A 22,764-nucleotide genomic window follows, 5' to 3' on the forward strand; every position below is an offset into this window, starting at 1 on the left:
ATGATGTCATGTTAATAAGATCAAAATGCCAATAAAAAATACTTTAAAAGAAGTAATACGTACAAATTATTACTGCCATTCGGGCATCAGTCATGATCTGTTTTGGGAGATCACTTGATTGGTGAGCTCTCTGATTTGTTTCCCTAATTAAAAGGTATGCCTTTGTATGTATATATGCTGTATATGTACAGTATGATCCTAGCCAAAAGGCAGCAAATTACTTTACAGGGTCCAAGGTAAAGTTTCTGAGAGGGGAGGTGGTAGGCTCAACTATTGATCCATATTGCTCAGAGGTGACCCATGGTTTTAGGATGCACTTAACATTGCTTTCATGATTCACTCGCCTTATTCCTGGCCACCCAATCCTTAGAAGAACATAGGGCCTCATTACGATATCAGTTGGTAAATCTCCGACAGCGCATCTGAGGCTTACCGACCAACTCCGTAGGTTTGCAGTCTAACCGCCTAATTTCAATGTTGGCGGTCGAAGTGTAAACCGGCCGATCAATCTGACTGTGTTCCTATGGGCTCAAGGAGCCCGTCGGCCAGTCGGACACCCATCATAATCCATTACGGACAGCAGTTACACCGTCGGGATTATGATGTCATTTTCCAACAGGCTTTCCATGTCAGACTTTCTGACATAGAAAGGCTGTCGGAAAGCGACTTGGGAGCCCCTAGCAGGGCCTCAATCCCTCTGCAGCCTCCAGCTGTTGGCCTGGGGGCACCTATGTGTAAATCCCTACACTGTGTGGCAGGCACCGCGAGTGCAGGGATTTACACAGATTTCCATTTCTCTATGGGGGCTTGTGCTGTGGGCGGTTTCGCCTGGCACACAAGCTCCCGTAGAGAAATGGGAGTTTGCAACTTCACATGTAATGCGGTGTTTGGAACCGCCAACATACAGGCGGTCAGTTCCCACACCGACACGGTGTCGGTCGGAGGCAACTCGGACCTACATCGTAATAGGGCACTAAATGTTGCAACCAGCCGTCAGTTACACTGACAGCCATCTCTTGAGCATATTTGATCTACACCTCCAACCGCAGGATACAGGCAGTTGGTTGTTTGCGTATCAGTATCTTTCCCATTTTGGGACAGTTGGCCAGAGAGGTAACTAGGACTCAAATGAGTCGGGATTTTACCATGTGCAGCAGTAAGTTCAGTTCCTGCTGATCTTTACCTTGCTAGCTCCAAGTGGGTTCATGGTTCACTAATTGGGCTGTTTGGAGCCGGTGTATCATCTGGTAGGTCGCTGATACACCTAAGGGTTCACCTTACCGTCTGGCCCTTGGCCTGGTCCCTAACACAGGGTTTCAAATGTTGTTAGATTTATTGCATTAACCAAGAGATGGAAGCAGAGTAGATCCTAGACTGTTGACACATGAAGGAGATGGCCGTATCGGTCCCTATCTGCCATTACATTCTGATTAGATGCACAACGGGTTATATTCTTGAACAATTTTCCGAAACTGACTATGTGGAAATTTCACATGCCGCAAACATAGCATTCCAAAGAAACACAGGGTGCCTCGGCTGCCTCCTGCACTCGTTTGATGTGTATCTGTTTATTTCAACCTCAAACCGCTGTCTACTTACTTTTTTATGATCTCTTGCTTTAAAACAACTGCACTTCCACAGACACAAACCACAGATGAACGCACTGCAATGCAACTAGTATTGTCAGAGAACTTTTCAGTGTTATTATATTAACAAAAGGTCTGTCCATTTTCTGGTGAGCCAGTGAGATGCTTAGCTCTTCTTAGCTAGGCCTTCATGTGGTTGTTAATTCCGATGCATTTCCTCCAACGCAGGAACGGAAGATTAACTTCGACAGAGAAAAAGGACTGGTAGAAGTAATCATACAAAACTTGACCGAAAAGGATAAAGGAACGTACACAGCTCAGCTGAAGGATGGAAAGGCAGCAAACCAGTTTACACTGACTCTTATTGGTGACGGTAAGCGAACACATCTATGTATCATGTATAGACTGAAATACCTGCGTGCATTGTATCATTGTTGTGGCCCATGGCTCCAGTAACTATGTCATTACAGTATAAAGGGTACCAAGTTATGCTAGTCCATAAATCTATTTGCTAATCAGGTACTACACAGACCACTTGGTGTTGCAAACAGGTATATTTTGAAGGATGAATTGGGCGGGCCATCTAGTATATTTTGGAACCTAGGAAGGCAGGACATCATGCATTATATGTCACAAAGTGCCCCCAACTTTTCGGAAATTATGACTCGGCAAGGTAATCTGGAGGTTTCTTTGCAAAGGCATACTTTTCTAGAAATACTTGAATTCCTTGATGAATCGCATCAATCTGATTTTGTGCCAGCTCTTTATCCATATATTTTAATTGTCTATGCTTCTATATCGAACCTGTAATGTAATGGTATGTGGATGTTGGGCTGGCACGGTTCACCATTTGAAAATTGCCGTTGCAATCATACCAACAAAGCTCCGATTGGCTAATTTTAAAGAAACAATTAATAACAAGTATCTGAATTTAAAAAAAAAACTTAGGGCCAAATAAAGTTGTTCAATCTCACCAAAATGACCTCTTCTGTACTGAAAAAAAGAACAAATGATTCCACCAGAGTAGTCGTGCAGAAAATCATACTTCAAAATGCCGATGGATTTCATGCCGGCAGACATAACATTCCAATATTTGTATAAAATCAATTTTAAGGCAACAAAAAAACAAAATAAAGTGAATGTGTGGGTTCATCTATTTAAACATTATTTTCCTTTGCTCAGTATGCCAAAATTAGTTATTCACATTAGAACCCAGGTGAGACTAGAGTAAAGGGTACGAGAGAGGGATTGTAAATCCAGGCTGGAGATATAGCCAGCTGCTGTCTACATGAGAGGTATTCCTCTGGTTCAGATTTCACATTTTATTTATCGTTTTGGTTCAATTCGACAATCACTTCCCCTGACCAACCAAATTAAACATTTACTTCTACAGGGCATCTTTTGATCACCAGGGCAAGCCCTAAATAAGCTCTTTGGATACATCTGGGTCCTTTTCTATCTTGGCAGCACAATCCCAGCATGCATGCCTCCCGCGCTCCTGCAGTCTCCACTGGCAATGGAAGGTGTAGTCACACACCTCCTCCTCATGAAACTCCACTGGCGCCCCCTGAAGTCCATAATCTGTTTCATAATTCATGTCTGCCAGAATAAATGTGTGAAAAGTCAGTCATTCAACACGTTCTATCCAATCAAGCTTTAAAACATTCAATATTCCGAGCCTATGACCTCTTGATCCACTCATTGAAAACACTCTCTGTCCATCACAGTAAACCCTGAAAGGAGCCCTCTTCCAGCGGTTCACTGCTGTCCTAATACAAGATTTTTGACTTTCTGCTGCAAGCCTGCCTTTCGCTCCTAACCTTTGTTGCTCAGTTACTCTATTGATCATGGACTTTATTTATACATATGAATATTTATTTTTTATAAAGTTATAATCATAATATAACAAAGCACAGCAATACGATTCCTCTTTATTTTCATCTCAGTTTCTCTGTTTAACTCTTTTTTTTACACCAGAAGCTGTATTATAGAAAGTGCCCCTGGGGACAGGGAAGGTGCAACAGGCGTGTATGCCATTTGTCTGATTTTGTAGGACACTTTCAGCTTCCAATGGCTTCCAATGCTTGCAAGGTCTGCTCTGTAATATGGATCACGCTGGCGAAAAATATGCCCCCCCCAGTTTGATAATGATGGGGTATTCCTGCATTTGCATGAGGGCAAAGCCCATAGCAAATGAGTGATACGTTAACGCTTGGGCCAGTCCCATATTGCAGGCAGAGGCACAATGGTAAAGCGGCTGCCAAGAGATGCACTGATTTTGTGCCACACAGAGGTGTTGCAAAGTCAGTGCTACCCTCCACAGTGCCCCTTGGAAGGAGAGGAAGGAATCCTAGTTATCCTTCAGGCAGCCCCATGCAAGTAAGTGTAGACCAGGGATCTCCAACCTTTTCTGTAATAAAAGCTACGTATATCTAATGAAAACTATCCTGAGCTACTAATAATATTAGTATTAATCAATCAAGATTGCATGAGCGACCACCATATGGAAGAAAACCAACATTGTTCACTATAGTTCAGTAGGCAGGGTTGCCAGCAATAAGGTAAAAAGGCTTTGTCAATGAGGAATACCGTTAGGTTGGTAATACATAAGAGCCATAGATGTAAAGTCTCCCCAATGCTGCATGATTTTCCTCTCAAATATCACCTTTAAATATATTTTAGAAATTCAGCCATTTTTCTCCAAAGATCAGTTTACAAATTCAGAAAATATACACACGTTTGTCTCCAACAAGCTTTCAAGTTTGGTATACATGTATTAACTCTGCCAATCAAAAGCTGGTCTGCCCTTAGGAGACCTACTTATAGGTAGCTGGAGAGCTGCCAGCAGCTCACGAGCTACTTATTGGAGAAAACTGACTGGTGCAGACACTCCCTGCACCTGCCTATGGAGGGACCCTGCCCCTTTCAACCTGACGCCAAGTCTCTGCCTGCAGGAAAGGCAGACCAGAAACTTCAAATATCTCCTCTTCCCTTCACTAATGCTAGTGTACAGAGAGCAGACGCAATTTCAGAGTGGAAGAGGCAGGGCACCCTATTCGTACAGTAGCCCAAGTAGGCAGCACCATATTAAACCTATAAATATTCAAGGAACATGTTTAGCTTGACCTTTAGGATGTAGTGAAAAGAATTCTACAGGGATTTGAAGTGAGCGAGCAGCTGTAGCGTTATCCACATTGCATTTTGTCGAGTTGACTTTTCAGCCCACTCTTGAAATGGTGCGAATTATAGCACATGCCAAAATAAAATTACATTGACATTGAAAAGGAGACAAATGGACCAAATGTACAACAAATAAACGGGGCTGGATTAGGCTTGGTCTTTGCTTCAAGTTTTGATTCATAGCCTTATTATATATGTCGCTTTTTATTACATAGTGATTATAGGGATTATATTCCAACACACAACCATGTGGACCACCTTCTGCTAATAATTGTCCGGCCCAGGTCCCTGGGTAACTGGGTCGCCCCTTTTTTTCTAAACTCGGAAAGTGTATGCAGCACTCTTTTTTTGGCTTGAAAAGGGATTTGTTTAAATGTGCGAAAATCAGTATTTCAGTGGCTTCAAAATTGGCCCTTACCTGAAAAGTAGAATCTGGAAGCTAGAAAGTGTGGATTGGTCCCTGTCTATGAACAAGGAGATTCCGAATAGAGTAGCACCTCCCTGCCACAGCAGTCTGGGCTTAAGGTAGCTTGGCTCTTATATATGTTTTCTATGAGTTGTTGCATCTGCTGCTGTGATTGGTTGGTAGGACTGGTACTTCTCTAGGACTAAGGCCTTAGGGTTTGTGTTCTGATTGGCTGTTTGGGCTAGGGTTCAGACTGGCTTCTAGGGGTAGGGTTTCCTATTGGATTTAGGGATTGATGCTTTGGCTTCGATTGGCAGTTAGGGCCGTGAATGGTTAATACGGCCGGGTCTTCCATTAGCTCTAGGGTTTAGAGTTAGGGTTCTGATTGCTTAGGACTAGGGTTCAATTGAGCAATAGGGCAATTTTAAGCATAGGGCTTAGGTCGTCTCAGCTCAGGTATCGAGGTTAAGGGCAGAGAGGACAAAGGCAGTTGCCTGTTTCGGCTTGACGGAGACGACAAGGGCAGTTGCCTGTTTGGGCCTGTTCAAGTTGGACCTAGGGCCAGAGATGCTGCCCAATTTTCACTTAAGAGCTACCACCTTCATCCCTAAACATCTGCCATCATCCAAACACAAAATCGGCGAAGGCATTCTCCACATGCACCACAAACAAATCTCATACAGATTTCAATGTGTATTGAACCCCTACACAACCATTGCACAACCCCACAAACTACACCTGCACACAATTCTAACCCAACTACAATACTATGGCACCTGCATTCTCACACAAAACACAACTCTGTCCTATGCCACCAACATATCCACACATCACCAACATAACTTAAATGCATTCACATACTCCCTGTTCAAACAAAACACTGGTTCTATCCTCTAATCTCTTCTAACAGACACCTTTTATCATGACAAAACCTATACTCAACCTTCTATCAAACAAACCACCAACACCCTCCTCCTCTTTTTACCAATTACATTCAACCATACAATCTTTACACACCACTCCACCACACACATTACCTATTCCAGTGATCAAATCTAACACAAACACTTCTAACTCTTGTCTATCCCCTCTTGCACACCACATACTCTTCTCCAAAACACATCAACACCACTGTACTAGTCAATGACCACTCACCAGCAGAACTGCACATACAACTCTTTCACAGAAAACCACTACAACAAAACCTCCTCTCACTACTCCACAAAAACTAACCACACAAATCTCAATGTTATATTCCTTATACATATATTCACTTACTATGTAATCATGTATCCATATATTTATTGTTTTAGTCCTATTGTACAAGAAAAAACATTTATCTCAAACGGTTTACTTTGTCCTACCATCACCCTACCCCTCTATCAATGTATCCTCTATCTTCACTCCCTCATCTCAACCCCTTTTCTTATACTATAATGTCCAAAATAACCCTTCTTAGACTCCTACCTCCAACACACCTCCTGGCTCACCCCAAACATCAATTTACTACTATGATCTCTCAAACAACCCTACTAAATTCTCCTTTATGTTATCTCTCCTTTGACTGATCTCAAACCTAATTTTTCTACTCTGATTCTCTTTCTCCCTAATCCGTTTCTACAAACAAACAACTTACTACTGTGATCTCCTAATTAACACTTCTGGTTTTGTACCCTCTTGTATTGGTCCATTACTCTATTCAACTAACAGACTCACATGTCCTCCCCTAAAATTAGCTCATACCTCCCTATACTAATACTATACTCAGATTTCCCTATACTAATTCACCACTAATCCTTTTGGGTTCTGGAGCAGCGTGCTACTCGCCAAAAAGTACTTTGACATTTCGTCAGGGGTAGTTAGCGCTATATAAATGCAATTTTACAATTTAAAATAAGTTCTTTTTCATAATGTCTTCTTTTTCTAGACTTTGCTAAACTTCTGGCTGAGTCTGATTTCCAGAGGAAGGAATGGAAGAGGAAACAAGGTAAGAGCCTCAAAATAACGAACTTTGTACAAAATGCCTTATTTGAACAAATTTACCTGAGAACACTTGACTAATTGTGGATAAATAATTAAAAGTGACCAAACAAGACATTTTATTTTCATTTCTTTAAGTGTAATGAGGTAGGTTTGTCTGCAATTACAGAAAAGCCTGCTATTGTTCATTGCAGCGCTGTTTTTTCATTATTCTTAATATTCTGTTATATTTTTGAGTGAACATTAATTCTCTTGAAAAATGAGCTTGAAAGAATGTAAGTAAAACTCCTCAAATTACCTGTTTGAATTTGTAACTATGTTGTTCATTGAGCACTTTAATAAAGGGGCAGTTTCTTATCCCTCTCTTCTGTAAGCAGTGTTTTCCAAGATTTTCAATACATCCTCCGTACCTCCATTCTCAAGGGATCGATAGTGCACTGGCCAAGGATTATCTCATTTAAACTCCTCAATGTATATTTTATTTTTTTTATTTTACTGGAGGTGGGCGAGCCACTGAAAGCTCGAGCCAAGCTTGTGCCTGAAGCTTGGCTCTGTCTCAGCTTCATGTCCAGTTGGAACCTCAAGCCTATAATGAGTCAAGCTTTCTGGACCTTCTGTTTGCCTTCTTCTGCCCAGGATGTGGCCTTACAGTAAAACTGGGGAAGCAGGTTTGAATCTCAGCATTGGCTCAACATACTGTGATTCTGGCCCAATCGCTTAATCTCTGCATGCCCTTAAAAATGTGTGTTACATTGTAATGTAACAGGTGCTCATGTAAAGCGCTCCAATAACCTTCGGGTCGAGTTTGTGATATATTTTGAAAAATGAACTGAGGTAAAGCAAAGCCTTAGCATAAGGAAAGACAAATAGATTCCCATTTTTTGGCTGATTTGTATAAAGTGAAACCAGAAAACCTGGACACATTGTGGCTTCCATAGTTGAATAGTATTATTAGGCAAATGTCTTACTTCACCAAAACTCTTTCTTCTTCATTATCGAGCATGAAAGCACTTTCAGTATGTAATGTTAGACTTCCAGTTACACATAAATAATACTTTCAATAAGTACTGCTCAGTGCAGTGCTATAATGTGCTCTATTAGTGTCGAAGCTTCCACATGTTAAAGAAATACTCTTTTAGAAATCTTGAAGAGACTTTATCATATTTTACTTCAAGTTTGTTGTATGATTACGGGTAAGCGACGCCACGATGAGGATATATACAAGAGAGGAGCTCATCTCCTATGATAATAACACTGCTCCTTCTCATCGAGTCTTTCCTAATTCTGCTGTGGGCTTGGTCAACTGCTTCGCTTGTGGGTGGTGCCCCGGCACTGCCGGTATCTCCCCATGCAATTCCACCCCTACTAGCAGTAGTTGTGCGCTCCTGAATACTAGGTCACTGCCCCAACACGCTCTTAACATCTTTAGCCTCCTTGCGCATGAGAAGACGGACTGTCTTTTCCTCAAGGAGACTTGGCTAGGCGAAGGCTCTGAGCCTGATCTGGCCATAGCCATTCCTCCGAGCCATGCGATTTTCCGCAAAGACAGAAGCATGGGCGGGGGGGGCGGTGTGGCTCCTATTGTAAATAAACTCATCCCCTGCACGATCCTTCCTGTGGACAATCTACCGGGCTGTGAAATCCTAGCCTTTTCCCTGTCCTTTTCCCCCAACAGTCCTGCAATGGGCTTTTGCTTTACAGACCCCCAGGCCCTCTCGGCTCATTCTCCGAGGACCTTTTTGCGATCATTTCCACACTCAGCCTGAGGTTGAGGCATTGCTTGGTCCTAGGTGACTTTAACATCCATATGGATAAGGCGGAGGACCCGGAAGTGCAAAAATTTCTGGACATGACATCCTCCGCGGGTTCAATTTGTACTTACGGGCACCTGCACATGACAAAGGGCACATTTTAGACCAAATCTTCTCTACTGAACCAGTTACCATATCCTCCCTCGCCCCAGTCCTTTGGTTAGACCATTTTTTAGCCAATTTTCAGATTGCACATCTCACAGCGCCCCACATGATGGTCAGTTGCGCGAGGTTCGCACTTCCAGAGCCTTTCACAAAATCTCTCCAGCCATGCTCACTTAGGCCTTAGAGACCTATCCGTGCGTACTCACAGGCAAGCTAGGTGACGATGTCAGTCTCTTTCAGGACTGGCTTACTGCACGTTTCGCAGCCCTCGCTCCGCCGCTGCAGGCTAGGCCACTTCCGGCAAAAGCTTCTGCCCCCTGGTTCTCTGCAGCCTTGGCGGGCAAAAGAAGGTACTGCAAAAAGCTCGAAAGAGATTGGCGGAAGCAGTATGATTCAACCTCCAAGCAGACTTACAGAGCAGCTGTGAAAGAATATCATAGGGATATTACAGCAGAAAAGAAATCCTATCTAGCTAGAAGGATTGAGGAAGCAGATAGTTTCTGTAAAGAAATATTTAAGATTGTTAAAGAGTTTATTTCTCCCACCTGCTGTATCCCCACGTCTTCCTTTTCGGAACCATGGATAACTGAACTAGCAGAATTTTTCACCAACAAAATTCTCACGATCCAAGCGACCTTGAAGGGAATGGATAATATCTCTGATTCCAACTCAAATCCTGGTGATTCCCCCGTCCCTTGGTCACTCCATTCCGACTCAGTCACAGCTACTACCGGTCCTGTACTGGACTGTTTTCCAGCTTTAGAACTCCATATCTCGTTGGACCTCATGGTTAAATTGAAATCAGGTTCTCCTTTAGATCCTTGCCCCGCCAAATTTCTTGCTGGAAGCAGGCCCTCGTCCTTCCCCTTATTAAAAAAGCCTAACATGGACCTGAAACTTCACTCTAATTATAGACCAATTTCATTGCTGCCCGCTCTGGCGAAAATAGCAGAGAAGCATGTACACACCACCCTATCCCACTTTTTAGAGTCTAACTCCTTACTTCATCAGTAACAGTCCGGGTTTAGATCTAACCTGAGTACTGAAACTGCTTTACTTGAGGTTACTGAGGCTGTGAAGGAAACTCTGGATAGGGGTGGAAAGGCCATGCTTATCATGCTCGATCTGTCGGCGGCCTTTGACACCGTTCCCCATGACCTTCTCCTTACTAGACTTTGGGAGATAGGTCTTAGGGGAACGGTGTTCAAATGGTTCCGACCGCAGACAAACGATCTGGGCCCCCCCTTTCTCCGCCGTGATGCCGCAGCTTGATGTAGGGGTCCCGCAGGGTTCTATACTCAGCCCCTCCCTCTTTAATATCTTCCTGACACCCTTAGCTGCGCTAGCGGAGGAGCATGGGGCCCAGATCGTCTCCTATGCGGATGACACCCAGCTCTTGTTCACATGTGACAAGGGCTGTGACTTCGACGGGGCTGCCATTCGGGGGTGTCTTGAGGCTGTGTTTGGTTGGTTTGGGAAGAGCGGCCTCAAGTGCAACTCGGACAAGTCCGAGATCCTTTTCTTTGGTTGTCCCGCCGACCTGAGATGGAAGGAATGGTGGCCTTCGACCATGTTCCCGCCAGCCGGTGACTCTGTAACAGCAAAGAATCTGCGCATCCAGGTGGATAACACTCTCTCCTTTAAGGCTCAAGTAGCAGGACTTACGGGGAAGTGTTTTGCCATCTTAAGGATGCTGAGGAAGTTTTTGCCGTTCCTATCCTTGGAGCACAGAAAGATCATGGTGCAGGCGCTGATAGGATCGCGCTTAGACTACTCTAACATCCTCTATCTAGGCCTCCCCGAGTATCTCCTGACTCGTCTTCAGGTTGTCCAGAATTCGGCAGCCAGGGCCATTCATGGCCTAACCATTTGAGCCTTTAAGCTGGCGAGCTTCTGGATGACGAACCTGCGTGCCGGTTAGGCATCGAGGCCTGTGACGGTTGCTTGGCGGCCTTCTTTTCCACCCCAACTACGTTCTCTACTGATGAGGGAAGTTATCCCGAAACCCGGGCCATGGCAGAAGTGGACATTGCCTGTCTTCTCTGGACAAGAAGGAAAAGACAGAGTCCTGTTACTTCTCTGCCACCGCCCGTCAAGAAACGCCAGGAAAGCCGAGCTTTATCTATAAGCGATGGCGATTTATTGCGTCCTGACACTAAGGGCACGCCTTGCCCTACCGATCCCGCCCACTTCGACCACTGAATGTATATTACAAAACACTTGTTTACAATTTGAGGTGGGCGAAATTCGAGAAAACAAAATGTTGTCTATCCCAAGACAAAAGGGTGAATCTGTGATATCACTGCCAGGATGACTAATGTAATTCTGCAGACAGTGCTACTCTACTCTCAGCTCATCTGAAACAAGGCGCACGCTGAATGTCCGCATGCAAGTATGCACCGAGAGACACGACGCAACCAAAATGTGTGCGCGCGCCAATACGCACAGAGAGACAACCAAGACATAAACGGCATTTGTGTGCAAGACAATATTCACTAAGAGGCGAAATGCATGCAGGGTATGTGTGCATGGCAATGGCAATGTCTGCGCGAGAAGCTAAAGAAACATGCAGAACGTGTGCGCGCGCTGCATGACAATATCAACAGAGAGACACGAGCACAATCGGCTATACAAATATGCCGTGACAAATGTCTGCTCGGCAGTCACTGGTTCAAAAGAAAAGCATCTAAGCATTTAAACCTCCAAATGCAGAATCAGTCTAAATAAACATGGCGTTTGTCTACAAAGAAAGGTATTTTCCAAAGATGTCGAACAATCGTACACAGTTTTTGTCCTGTTTAAGAGCCGTTCACTTAGATGCATTTGACCCATTGTGATAGTAATGTGAATAAGGAGCTCTAGGGGTCGCTAATGCCAAAGTATTTAATTGTAGCGTCATCCAAAACTAAAATAGTATAAGGACCAAGGTATAGGCTCTTTAAAAGAGTTGTAGACAGTGATGGAGTTGGAAAAAATGACTTCGGGAACCTATAAATAAGGGGAAAAGGGCGTGGTGGAGGAAACTGAGTGAAATAAGAGGAGTGGAGCTTGAAAAGCAAAGTCTGACAGTCAAGCTACACATTTATTAAATAGGAAATCTGCTGCAAAGAAATGTACAATAAGGACAAATGTGGCAGTAGATTAATTCATTGGTCACAAAGAGGGTGCATTTGAACATTTCTGGTTGGGTTAAAACACCTTCTTCAGAGATCATTGTGTGTCCAGCAATTTTGAGGGGATTACAATAGCAGAAAGATAACTATAGTGGTTAACACAGTTCTAGGAGAGTTCTGTTTTTTTCCTGTCATAGTTTTGACTCAAACTAACAGAGCGGGTTAAAGTGCGTGCTGCAGAGCACAGGTGCAACAATGCAGATCACAGATTTTTTATTAATTTAGATACTTAAGTGAGCTACTGCTTTTGACACTAAGGTAATTTTGTTACTTCAAGTTCATAAGTTGCAAGCCTACTAATATAGAACAATGCTCTTTTTATAAGCATCAAGGAGCTGCATTCAAACTGTAACTCATGTTTTTTTTTCAATTTGTTTGTATTGTAAGATTGCAAAGAAAGGTTCCTTTGCTAAGTTATAAATTCTTATTAGTACAGATATAATCACAGAGTTGGGTTTTATATCCTGACTATGAGTTTCTCTCGATCGGTCACTCTTAAGATATAATATCTACAAGTATGGATGATATGTGATTTCTACGCCTTATAAGTTAAAACCCTCATTTTCTTATGTAACATTTCCTGTACATTGGTTTACACATGTGTATGATTGATTGTGCCTTTGTGTGTGATGTAAAGCGCACTGACACCCTACACTGGGAAGAGTAGTGATATAAAAGAATTAAAAAAAGAAAACAGTAGGTGCCATTTACACCCATCTTTGTGTAATTACGCATTCAGACAGATAAATCTTGCATTCTACCAGTGCAATCAGATCTCTTACAGAGGGAGTTGAACAAAGTTAAAACCTGCATCCAAATCATAGTTTCTCTTATTTACTGGCAAAGTGATAACACGCTGTGCACCTTTGTTTTCTTCAATTCCCTTGTCCGTATTATACATCAGGTGCACTGTTCATGTTTGCTCAATGGTTCACCTTTAAACCTGTGCGCTGGGCGCAAACATGATCAATGCACATGATTACAATGAATGCGCTGCCCTCAGGGTAGTCATGAACTAAGGACTGTACTGAGGCAGCTCATTCAGTGAAATATGGAGTGGCTGCTTTAATCAGCCGCTATGTGTTTCACTGTGCTTCTGTGGCACACACTAAGTGCGCCTCCTGGCACCTACAGTGCCTTTGTGCCGATGTCCATAAAATAGCTTATATGCGTATCAAGAAAGAGAGAGAGGACCAGATAGCTAGTCCGTATCCGCGTGGTTTATATATATTCAATCAAAAGGAGACTAGCTCATCAACTACTAAGTTAAAGGACTCAAATATGTTTTGTCAGGGGGTAGGAACACCTTGTAGGTGTGTTCATGAAGCCCTCACCCACCAACCTAGTTGGTGGCATGCTTCATCATCGGGCCCACCCAGTAACACCTAGCGTGTCCCGGGTGTGCTTTGACGCCTGATTACAGCAGAGCAGGTATATTGCTGAGTGTGCAGTGTGAGGTGTAAGGTATAGTGATGATGAAACAGCTTGGCGGGGGTCCCAGTACCCGAGGGTAAATTAAACTTTAATAACTGGGCCTCCGTCAGCGGTTAAAAATAAGGCTTTTTGGATGTAGGAGGCGAGTTACGACCTCTCACATCCAGTGGTGGGTCGACATGTTTCAGCCAGTGCCTTATGACTATGCTGGCTTTTTTCAGGACCAAGATAAAAAGGTGTAGGTGTGAATTAAAGGTAATGGGTGTGTAATCCAGACTATGTGTATACACGCCCTAAAGTGTTTATCTATGTGTGAGAGGGGGATTCCCTTCTCAAAAACACGCTAGTTTTAGCTGTATATGACTTCAAGGTAGAGAAGTGGCAAGGGGATGACCAGCTTTTCTGGGCAGAGCCTGCCTGGGACCTGTTATGCCTCCTTCGCATACCGCATATAGCTTAAGCACAAAGGCAAACAGATTTCCCCATTTACCAAGACCACACCCCATGCAAATGCATGTTCCCCCTAATTTTAAGCACTGGTTATAAGACTTGGTCACCGGAGCTCATTTTTGTGACCGCCACTTATTTTTTCCTCAAAAGACATTGACCCAGATCAAGGAAAAGACTTGAAAGAAGAAGAAGGAGGAAGAAAAAGATGGAAAACAGTGACAAATTAATAAAAGAAGGATGAAAAAGAACTCACAAGCCTGAGATAAAGGGAAAGGGAGCGTGTATTCTGGGACTAAAGAGGCAAGAGGGAGATCAAGCCTCTGTAGCCCTGGTATTTGCCACTTGAACCTCCAATAGCACCAGGCGCTGGCTATTTGCAAACCTTTGGGCCTAACCACTTTTCTTTTTCGTTTTTAGAAATTAAGCACTGGCAAGATGCTTGCATGCAGTTGTTGAAAGTACAGTTGTTTGAGCAAATGTTCTTTCCTCATTACCTCAAAAGTGTAGAAACTACATTTAATATGAACAGAATGGTGCTAAAATTTCATTTTGCACCAGTCTGTCACTCCACATCAAAACTGCTCCGGAAAAAACTGTGGGGCATATTATCAAGGGGGTTTATCTCCGCTTTTTTGGCTTTGAAAGCCAAGAAAGCAGAGATAAAATTATCTCCCTATTACCTAGCTGTCGCTAACACCAGTTTGCGACAGCTAGTAAGAGATAGCGACCATCTTGGTCCCCACTTTGCATGTCAGTGATATTTATCACTAATGAGATGCAAAGTGGGCGTGCCAAGATGTTAGAGACTGAAAACAGTCGCTAACATCGCTATCTCCTATTACCAACTTTTGGAGATATTCGCGCTAAGCGCGAATATCTCCAAAAGCTAACACCTGCCCTGAGCAGTTCTTAGCCATGGTATCCAACGGGAGGTGGATAACATGGCTAAGAACATTAGCTCGATAATGCATGAATATCGCTGACTTTTCAGCGATATTCATGCATTGCGGCCGATTTTTATCGCATTTGCGATAAACCTTGGTAATACCAAGGTTTATTTGCGATAAAAATCGCCGCAGCTTAGCGGTAAATTTTTGTCTCTAACCAAGCAATAGCGATAATTATCGCTATTGCTTGGTAATATGCCCCTGTATTGTATGCATTCCAGAAAGTGCACCTGAAATAGTGGGGAAAAGTAATCCAGCCCTCAGTTTCCATTACCCCATCTACATCACTAAAAATGTAACTGATTGGCTTCAGTGAAAGCCTCAGAGAGAAGTACAAACTGCCTTGATCTTGAATACATGGAAAGTATGTTACCAATGGCAAAGTCACATCTTTTCTCCACACACACTTCAGTCACGTGATTGGCGGTCCAGTAAGTTTTCAACATTAAAAAAATCCTCTAGGTGATGGTATTGTCCTATTTTTTCAAAATGTTCAAAACAAAGCGTTATTAACACAATTTCTGCTTTCATTGCAGGACCTCATTTTCTGGAGTATCTGAAATGGTCGGTTACGGAAGATTGCCAAGTCTTGATAGACTGCAAGGTAACATTTTCATTTCAGGGGCAGGTGGGAGAATACAACGTCTGGTCTGACACAGGCCGGAGCTCAACCTCAAGGCAGTGGGTTATACTTAATTTTCTTTTGCTCCCACACGCTCTCCAATGTCTGCTGATACGTGACGGCACTGAAGTTGCATTTCAAACACACCTCCGCGTTGACTGTCTGGGAACTTTACTCATGTACATCTTATCCCCCTCCTTGTCTCGATTTCCTGCTTTCCATTCCTCCGAGGTTGCTTCCCTAATGTATTCTCGATGTGATTGTTTGGTACCGGTAAAGTACACTGATAACCCCAGGCTAAGTCTATATAGAATTACAGAAACAAATACTTAAATAAATGAGGTCCAAATATTAGCATTCATGCTCTAAAGAGAGCCTTGCTTACGAGTAGCAGCTAAGCTGCATGGCAGCTGCCACTTTAGGGTCATTACATGCCTTGTGGTATTACCACAACTGGCCACGAGAAGTGCCAGATAGTAGCAAATGTCATTTAAAATGCATTATTGCAAAGGGAAAGGTAGATCCCGAATGCCAAAAGGTCAATTTTGATTGGGTTTATAAATTCTTCCACCATAAGTGCCAAGGGCTACAGTTCATCTGAGAGGTGTGTGACAAATTATCCTCGACAAGGAGGATAATGGTCTCAAAAAGAGAAAAAGTTTGCTAAACGGCATGATTTCAGTTATTTTTTCCAAAACCTTGGAGATTTTTTCAGTAAACACAGATTATAAAGCGGGGAGCAAGTACAGAAAAGGAGTTGACACTCAAACGTACTATCTTAAAAGAATGAGAAACAGAAGGATAAAAAAGGAAGAACATGACGGGCGGTATGAAACATAAGATGAAAAGAAGGAGGTGGACCAATTAAGCAACTTTAGTCCATTATCATTCTTGAAGAAAATACTTTATTCGAAAGTTCGTGCAAAATCAAAGAACAACCAGACAACGCTTTTCGTTCCCAAAATACATTCTTGGAACTTCATCAGGGCTGTAACAACTAAAATAAAAGACATAAACTGACTGACAAACATGGCTGATGACAATCAATCAATCAGGGGGATGATAAGCGCACTACTCACCCGTGAGGGACTGAAGGCATTGGGGGAGGGGGCAACAGTTCCATATCAGTCGGTGACGACAAATAATGTAAATCATTAAAATAAAATGTTAATTTCAATTCGCATTCAAATGGCACATGGGACACATCATTGAATAGCGAACGACAATCGCAAAATCTAATTGAACCAAAAAAAACCTTACTGATGACTGGACACAACCATTTAATTTAAAGGAAAACATAAAAAGACACACAAGAAATTCCACATTAACAACTACAAAGAGACAGATCAAAAGTAAACATCATTTTTAGACTCTTATACGAAAACAACAGTTTTACTTGTATTTTCATTTATATAATTTAATTATGGGATGGAACATAACATGCTGGTTTAACCTTAACATTCTGAGGTGATTTGCCGGGAAGCATCCAGGGCATAAGACAGTGCATTTTAAATCGAATGTAGTTCTTCCCAGGCAGTAATAATAGAGGGTCCTAAATGGAATATGGTGTGAACTATCCTGCAGGATACACCATTGAATTTTGCATTGTTGCAGTTTTACCATCTGATAGTTCACAGTTTCCCTGACCTACATTTACCCTTTTTACCTCTACCCCCTCCCAGTTAATAATGATTTATATTGAGGTTATACATTTGTATATTGTTGGACCCGGCCCGTTGGGCAGGTTCACCCCTAGACTTTTTGCTTTTTACTAACCTGTTTATGGAACCTGGTGTTGGTGATTTTAGGCCTCTGCGCACTTTTTCACTGTGGTACAGTGTAAAGTGCTTGAGCTCTCTGTGAATGTGTGGTGAGTGACCTGCCCTCCCATAGGAATGAATGGGGAATATGTATGCCCATGGTAGTTCCTGATGTGTGGGGAGTGCAGGGGCGAGTTTGGTATGTATCAACTCGTGAGAGTGAATGCTGCGAAATGATGTATGCGGCATGACTGTGTCTAGTCTAGAAGTACTACTTTTGGAAGTTGGCATATTTGTGTAAGTTGGTGCTAGCGTGTGATTGGCTGGTGAGCCTGGCCCAGAGTGCCTGGGCCTGCTTGTGGATTGACTGTCTGGTTTGAGGATGACAGGGGCTAGAGAGCCCAGGAGGTTGTCTGAAGTCAGCCCATGGATGAAAGGCAGCATCTGCTGCCAGGGAAGTGGGAGGAGATGGCACCTGATAGTGAAGGGCTGTTCCTGCCTAACTACAAAGCTGGCTCCACCTCCCGCTGGGCGACTGACACCTCTGTCCCTGATACTGAAGGGGACTTCCCTCTAAACCAGTCTAGCTGGTTCTCACACTGCCTGCTTCAAAGGACTTCAAAGGACTTCAAATTATTTTCTGTGTATAAGAAGGGGCTGTGTCCCCTTCCAAAATGTTCTTGTTTCTGACCTGAATCTACCAGGGGCGGGCGCTGCCCAGCCCCTGGATGCCTGGAGGACTTCTGGGGGGACCCCTCTGCCTTGCCTGGGCTGAGGGGGGGACTTTGTTGAACTTTCTGCCCCCCTAAGCACCTTGAAGTGCTTTTTCTTGGCTATAGCGCTTGGGAGCGCTGGATTCGTCTTTCTTGGCGCAGGGAGCGCTTTGGATTTCCTTTGGCGCTTAAGAGCGCTTTATTCCTGCTCCTGGGAGTGCTGTGGGTCGTCATATAGCGCTGGGAGCGCTTGATTTACATTGCGAGTGCCCACCTCGCTTACTTGTACTTTTATTTCATTTCGGTATTGCCGATATTTTAAATGCCTCCCCGCCTGCCTAGCTAGAGAGGGGCCGCCGCGCTGCCCGCGGCGACCCGGAAGCGCTTGGCCGGCCGACCAATCCGGTCGCGGCCGGCCGGAAGTCCCGCCCCCGCAGCCCGAGAGGAGAGAAGCTGCCCGAGAGAGAAGAGAAGAGGACGCATGGCGGCGGGTCGGCCGGGCTCCCGTGAGCTGAGGGAGCCCGGCAGCATCTGTGAAGAAGGGCCGGGTGATCACCGCCGGGCCCGAGAAGAGGAGAAGCTGCGTGGCCGCTGCTGGGGGCTCCCGGGTGTCGAGGGAGCCCTGGCGAGGGAGAGGAAGGCCAGCGCGAGGCTCCCCGAATGGAGGGAGAGCCTCGAGTGCAGAGAGCAGCTGTGCTTGCAGGCGGGGCTCCGTGGCGGAAGAGGAGCCCCGCGCTGCCCAGAAGAAGAAGCCGCCGCCCGGAGGAGCCCCGCACAGGAGAGCCCGGTGAGTCAAAGGGCTGGGGGGCTCCGTGTGGACCGGGTGAGACGGGGGCAGTTTTGTTGCTGCTCCGTGAGGGGTCAGATGGAGATTTGTGGCGTCGGGGCACATTACCGGTGCCCGCCCCCGTGGGCTGCTAGCATGTAGGGCGGCCCCAGATGGCAGCGGGCCGCCCCACCAAAGAGGGCATTGTTGGTGTTGAGCCCTGAGAGAGGCTCGTGGGGGCATTTTGGTCTGTTTAGAGCCCGAGGGGCTCCCTGCCACATTTTCTTTTGCTCAAGTCCCCCGTGAGGGACTCCAACGACCCCCGCAGTCTGAGAGAGCCTGTGTGGCTCAGAGGGGCCATGTTAGATAAGCAGGGGCGTCGGGGCATATTGTCGGTGCTCGTCCCCTCCTGCCTGGGAGAAGCTCGTGTCCAGAGTCCGGCGAGGCTCATGGGGGCACCATTGTTTTAAGAGCCTCTGTGGCTCCAACGTCTGGGGCATGTGCCATGCCCAGAGCCTGTGTGGCTCCAGCAGTGGCGCAGTTGGCGCCTAAGGGCCAGTGAGGGCCCTGGCGCAGTTTTGTTCTTCTCCAGGTGCCCAGCACTTTGTGGGCACCTGCCACGTTTAGGCTTTTTGTACTTTGAGACTGGCACCCTGACATTGAGACTCAGGGCGTCTGAGCCCCAACAAGGCCGTTGGCCTAGGGACTGCCACAGGTAGTGGCTTATGTGAGTTTGCGCAATGGTATGGTTATTGCACCTCTGAATGTGATCTCTTGCATCATGTGTTATTCCTGCACCTCTGAAGGTTTTTAGGCCTCATGTGATATTTGCGCTATGGTATTACTCTTGACACCTCTGAATGTGTTACTGCATCATGTGTCTTCCTTTCCATGCGCTGCACCTCTGAATGTTTAGTCATCATGTGTCTTCTTGCGCTGCACCCCTGAATGTGATTTTATTGCATCATGTGCTCTATTCTTAACACCTCTGAATGTTTAGTCATCATGTGTTCTTCTTTATTACTCCTCTGAATGTAGGTTTATTGCATCATGAGTAATGTATTCTTTCTTAGACCCCAAATGCTGAGTGATACTTAGGTGGTTGTCTTATTACTCCTCTGAATGTAGGTTTATTGCATCATGAGTAATGTATTCTTTCTTAGACCCCTAATGCTGTGTGATACTTAGGTGGTTCTGCTTTCTTAGTACAGGTGGTCCTAGTAAGGTCCTGGTTCCTGCTACCAGTGGTTACTGGTTGTTATCTTTGATTATTATTTTATATTCTACATTTTATCTAGAAGTGCTATATCTGAATATGACAGTGGCCCTTGTGGCCCTGTCTTGTGTACACAATCCCTGTGAATATTGCCCGTGCCAGTTGGCACAATGTATATGCGTGATTTTATCTGATATGTTTTTACAATACAAAAGTTATTTTTATAATAACCTTGTGTGGAGTCTCTTTTGTGGTGTGCCTAGTATGTTGTTGCTGTTGTGCGCTGGCGCAAATGCTTTACACATTGCCTCCGAGTTTAGCCTTACTGCTTGTGCCAAGCTACCAAGGGGGTGAGCAGAGGTTATCTTGGCGTGTGACTTCCTTGCCCTGACTAGAATGGTGGTTTCTGCCTGGCTTTGGCGTCAGCCTTAGCCTACCAGAAATAGCCAGTTCTAACATATATTTATCATTGTGGGAGTTGAAACTTAGCACTACTGTGCCAGTTGAATATCCTATGTTACTCCTGGAATATCCACATACCAGGATCTATTTTACTGAGCTATTTGATTTCAGGATTCCCTGTACAGAGATTTTTTTGTCGCAACACAATGTTCAAATGATGGAAAAACCTGCAATAAAACATTTTTTAACTGGAAATTGAAGTTAGGCGTTTGCAAAAGTGTGCACGTATACTACCCTGAATAAAATGGCCTCCGGGATTACTAGAGTCATGAAACCTGTGAGTATAATAGAAGCTATAAGATAGCTAGACCAATATGAAACAACATCCATACATGATTTATAAAAAACAATAATGCTGAAGTACATAATATGTAGTTATGTTTTAGGAAAGTACTCACTGGATGGATATTCTATGTTTTTATACGAATTTTCAAACAATCTCAACATTCTATTCTGCCTCACTCTCCTTGGAACATACCAGTAGATAAATGGATATATTTTTTGTGCTAGGGGACCGAGGCATGAAATGTCTTTTCAAAATGACTGAGACGCTCAAGGGAACTAAGAGGGAAAAAATGCATACCAATGCCTGGCACACCATGCATGGATGTGTTTGGGGGGCACTACATTTGCCCCCAGGCCACTTAATGATGGCCCACGGGGACAGGGTTCCTGCTTGGGGCCCCCAAAGTACCTCCCTGTCTGCCTATTCATGAAGGTGGGACTGCCATGAACAGGCAGTCGGAAAGGGATATCCTAATCCCTATGGCGGTGCCTGCGCAGGCACCACCTCCATTGTAGGGTTTGGAATCCGACCGCCGTCCCAAAGGGGTCTTTCATAACGTCGGAGGCGACGGTCTTCCCCCCTACCCCCGACATTATTGCTCTGAATGCTTGCATCATAATGCAGCAGTCAGACCGATGGCCTGGATGTCGGGCGTATAGCCACTAACGGCCTGTCGGTGGAGGTCCGCCCGACATCATCAGGGCAATAGTCCTTTTGCAGTACATGTTGCTTAATTTTTAGGTGCTCTGATTTTTCCAGTAAAATGTCTTAAAAATATATAATTCTTTGCCATTTATCTGTTTGTGGTTCCCAGACCTCACTTGTGGTTGACTAAATTGTTTTTTTTGTTGCCTAAAATAAAAACTCTGTCATTTGGCGCAGCTTCCTGTTTGCAGCAAATTGATATCTATTGAATTACAGTGTATGATACACCAAGGGGGAAAAACAGCCAGTTCACACTGCTAAATGTGTGCCAATTGTTGAAAGTTAAAGTAGTGGGTATAGTACCAGGCACTCATTTGTGGGACCAATGAATACTTCTCATCATCAGACTTTGTCTCAGAACAAGAGAGAAAGGCAGTAAAAGGAGTAAGGACAAAAAAGAGAAAGATCGGAAAACAGTGTTAATGGGAAATTGTAGGGATGAAAAATAACTTGTAAGAGTGAGATAAAGAGATACAAGTGCATTTCTTAATTTGAACCTATGGTTTCTGGTGCTGAGCATCTGCACTCAATTGTCAACATCTGCTTATTACAGTTTACCACATGGTGGCGCTGTTTGTCAAATTTTGTGATGAGCACAACAACAGTTGTTTAGAAATTGAATATATATTAAAGATGACTAAATATCTGTGGCTCAACCATTCTTGTAGCTTTGGGTGGCCTAGAAGAGTCTGAATTGTCACATTTGTAGGAGGGTGATGGTTAGTAGTTGTGTTTTTACTATCATTGGCAGCACTTGCAGGGACAATGTGTGGTGCAGGATGCTGTAGCCTCCTTATGAGAGACCTGGCATTTATTTATTTTTTTACAAATTAAACACTGTGAGTATATTGTTGTTGAAGAAAGAGGTATGAAGTGGAATCAAGATTAAACATCCTTGGTAGTTGCAACAGTGGTATTCAGCAGCATCGGCAGTGAGTTCTTAAGAAAAACTTGAGGCAACACTCTTATTTTTATTTGCTTTTTTTAAAAAAAATTAGGGCTTTTTTGTTTTTATTAGTAAGCACTGGGATTCCCTTAATCAGAGTGTGACCTAACCAATGACCAGACTACACAGAGAAGATGTATGATTTTCCTCAAAATCTGGAACGTTAAACACACTGTCTCGCAACCCCACAGGGAAGCTCTGAAACTGTATTTGAGA

General features: G+C 44.1%; 1 protein-coding gene across 1 annotated transcript in view; it reads left to right on the forward strand.

Moving 5' to 3' along the window:
* Positions 1-22,764, forward strand: part of MYOM3 (myomesin 3) — a 387,718-nt gene that overhangs the window by 302,325 nt on the left and 62,629 nt on the right. Inside the window, exons 26-28 of the mRNA XM_086956426.1 lie at positions 1,815-1,959; positions 7,100-7,159; positions 15,609-15,676. Coding sequence (XP_086812552.1) covers positions 1,815-1,959; positions 7,100-7,159; positions 15,609-15,676 — 273 coding nt within the window. The remainder of the gene's footprint in view (positions 1-1,814; positions 1,960-7,099; positions 7,160-15,608; positions 15,677-22,764) is intronic.

The sequence above is a fragment of the Lissotriton vulgaris genome, chromosome 2_1 (genome assembly GCF_964263255.1).
Source record: "Lissotriton vulgaris chromosome 2_1, aLisVul1.2, whole genome shotgun sequence".
Lineage (NCBI taxonomy): Eukaryota > Metazoa > Chordata > Amphibia > Caudata > Salamandridae > Lissotriton > Lissotriton vulgaris.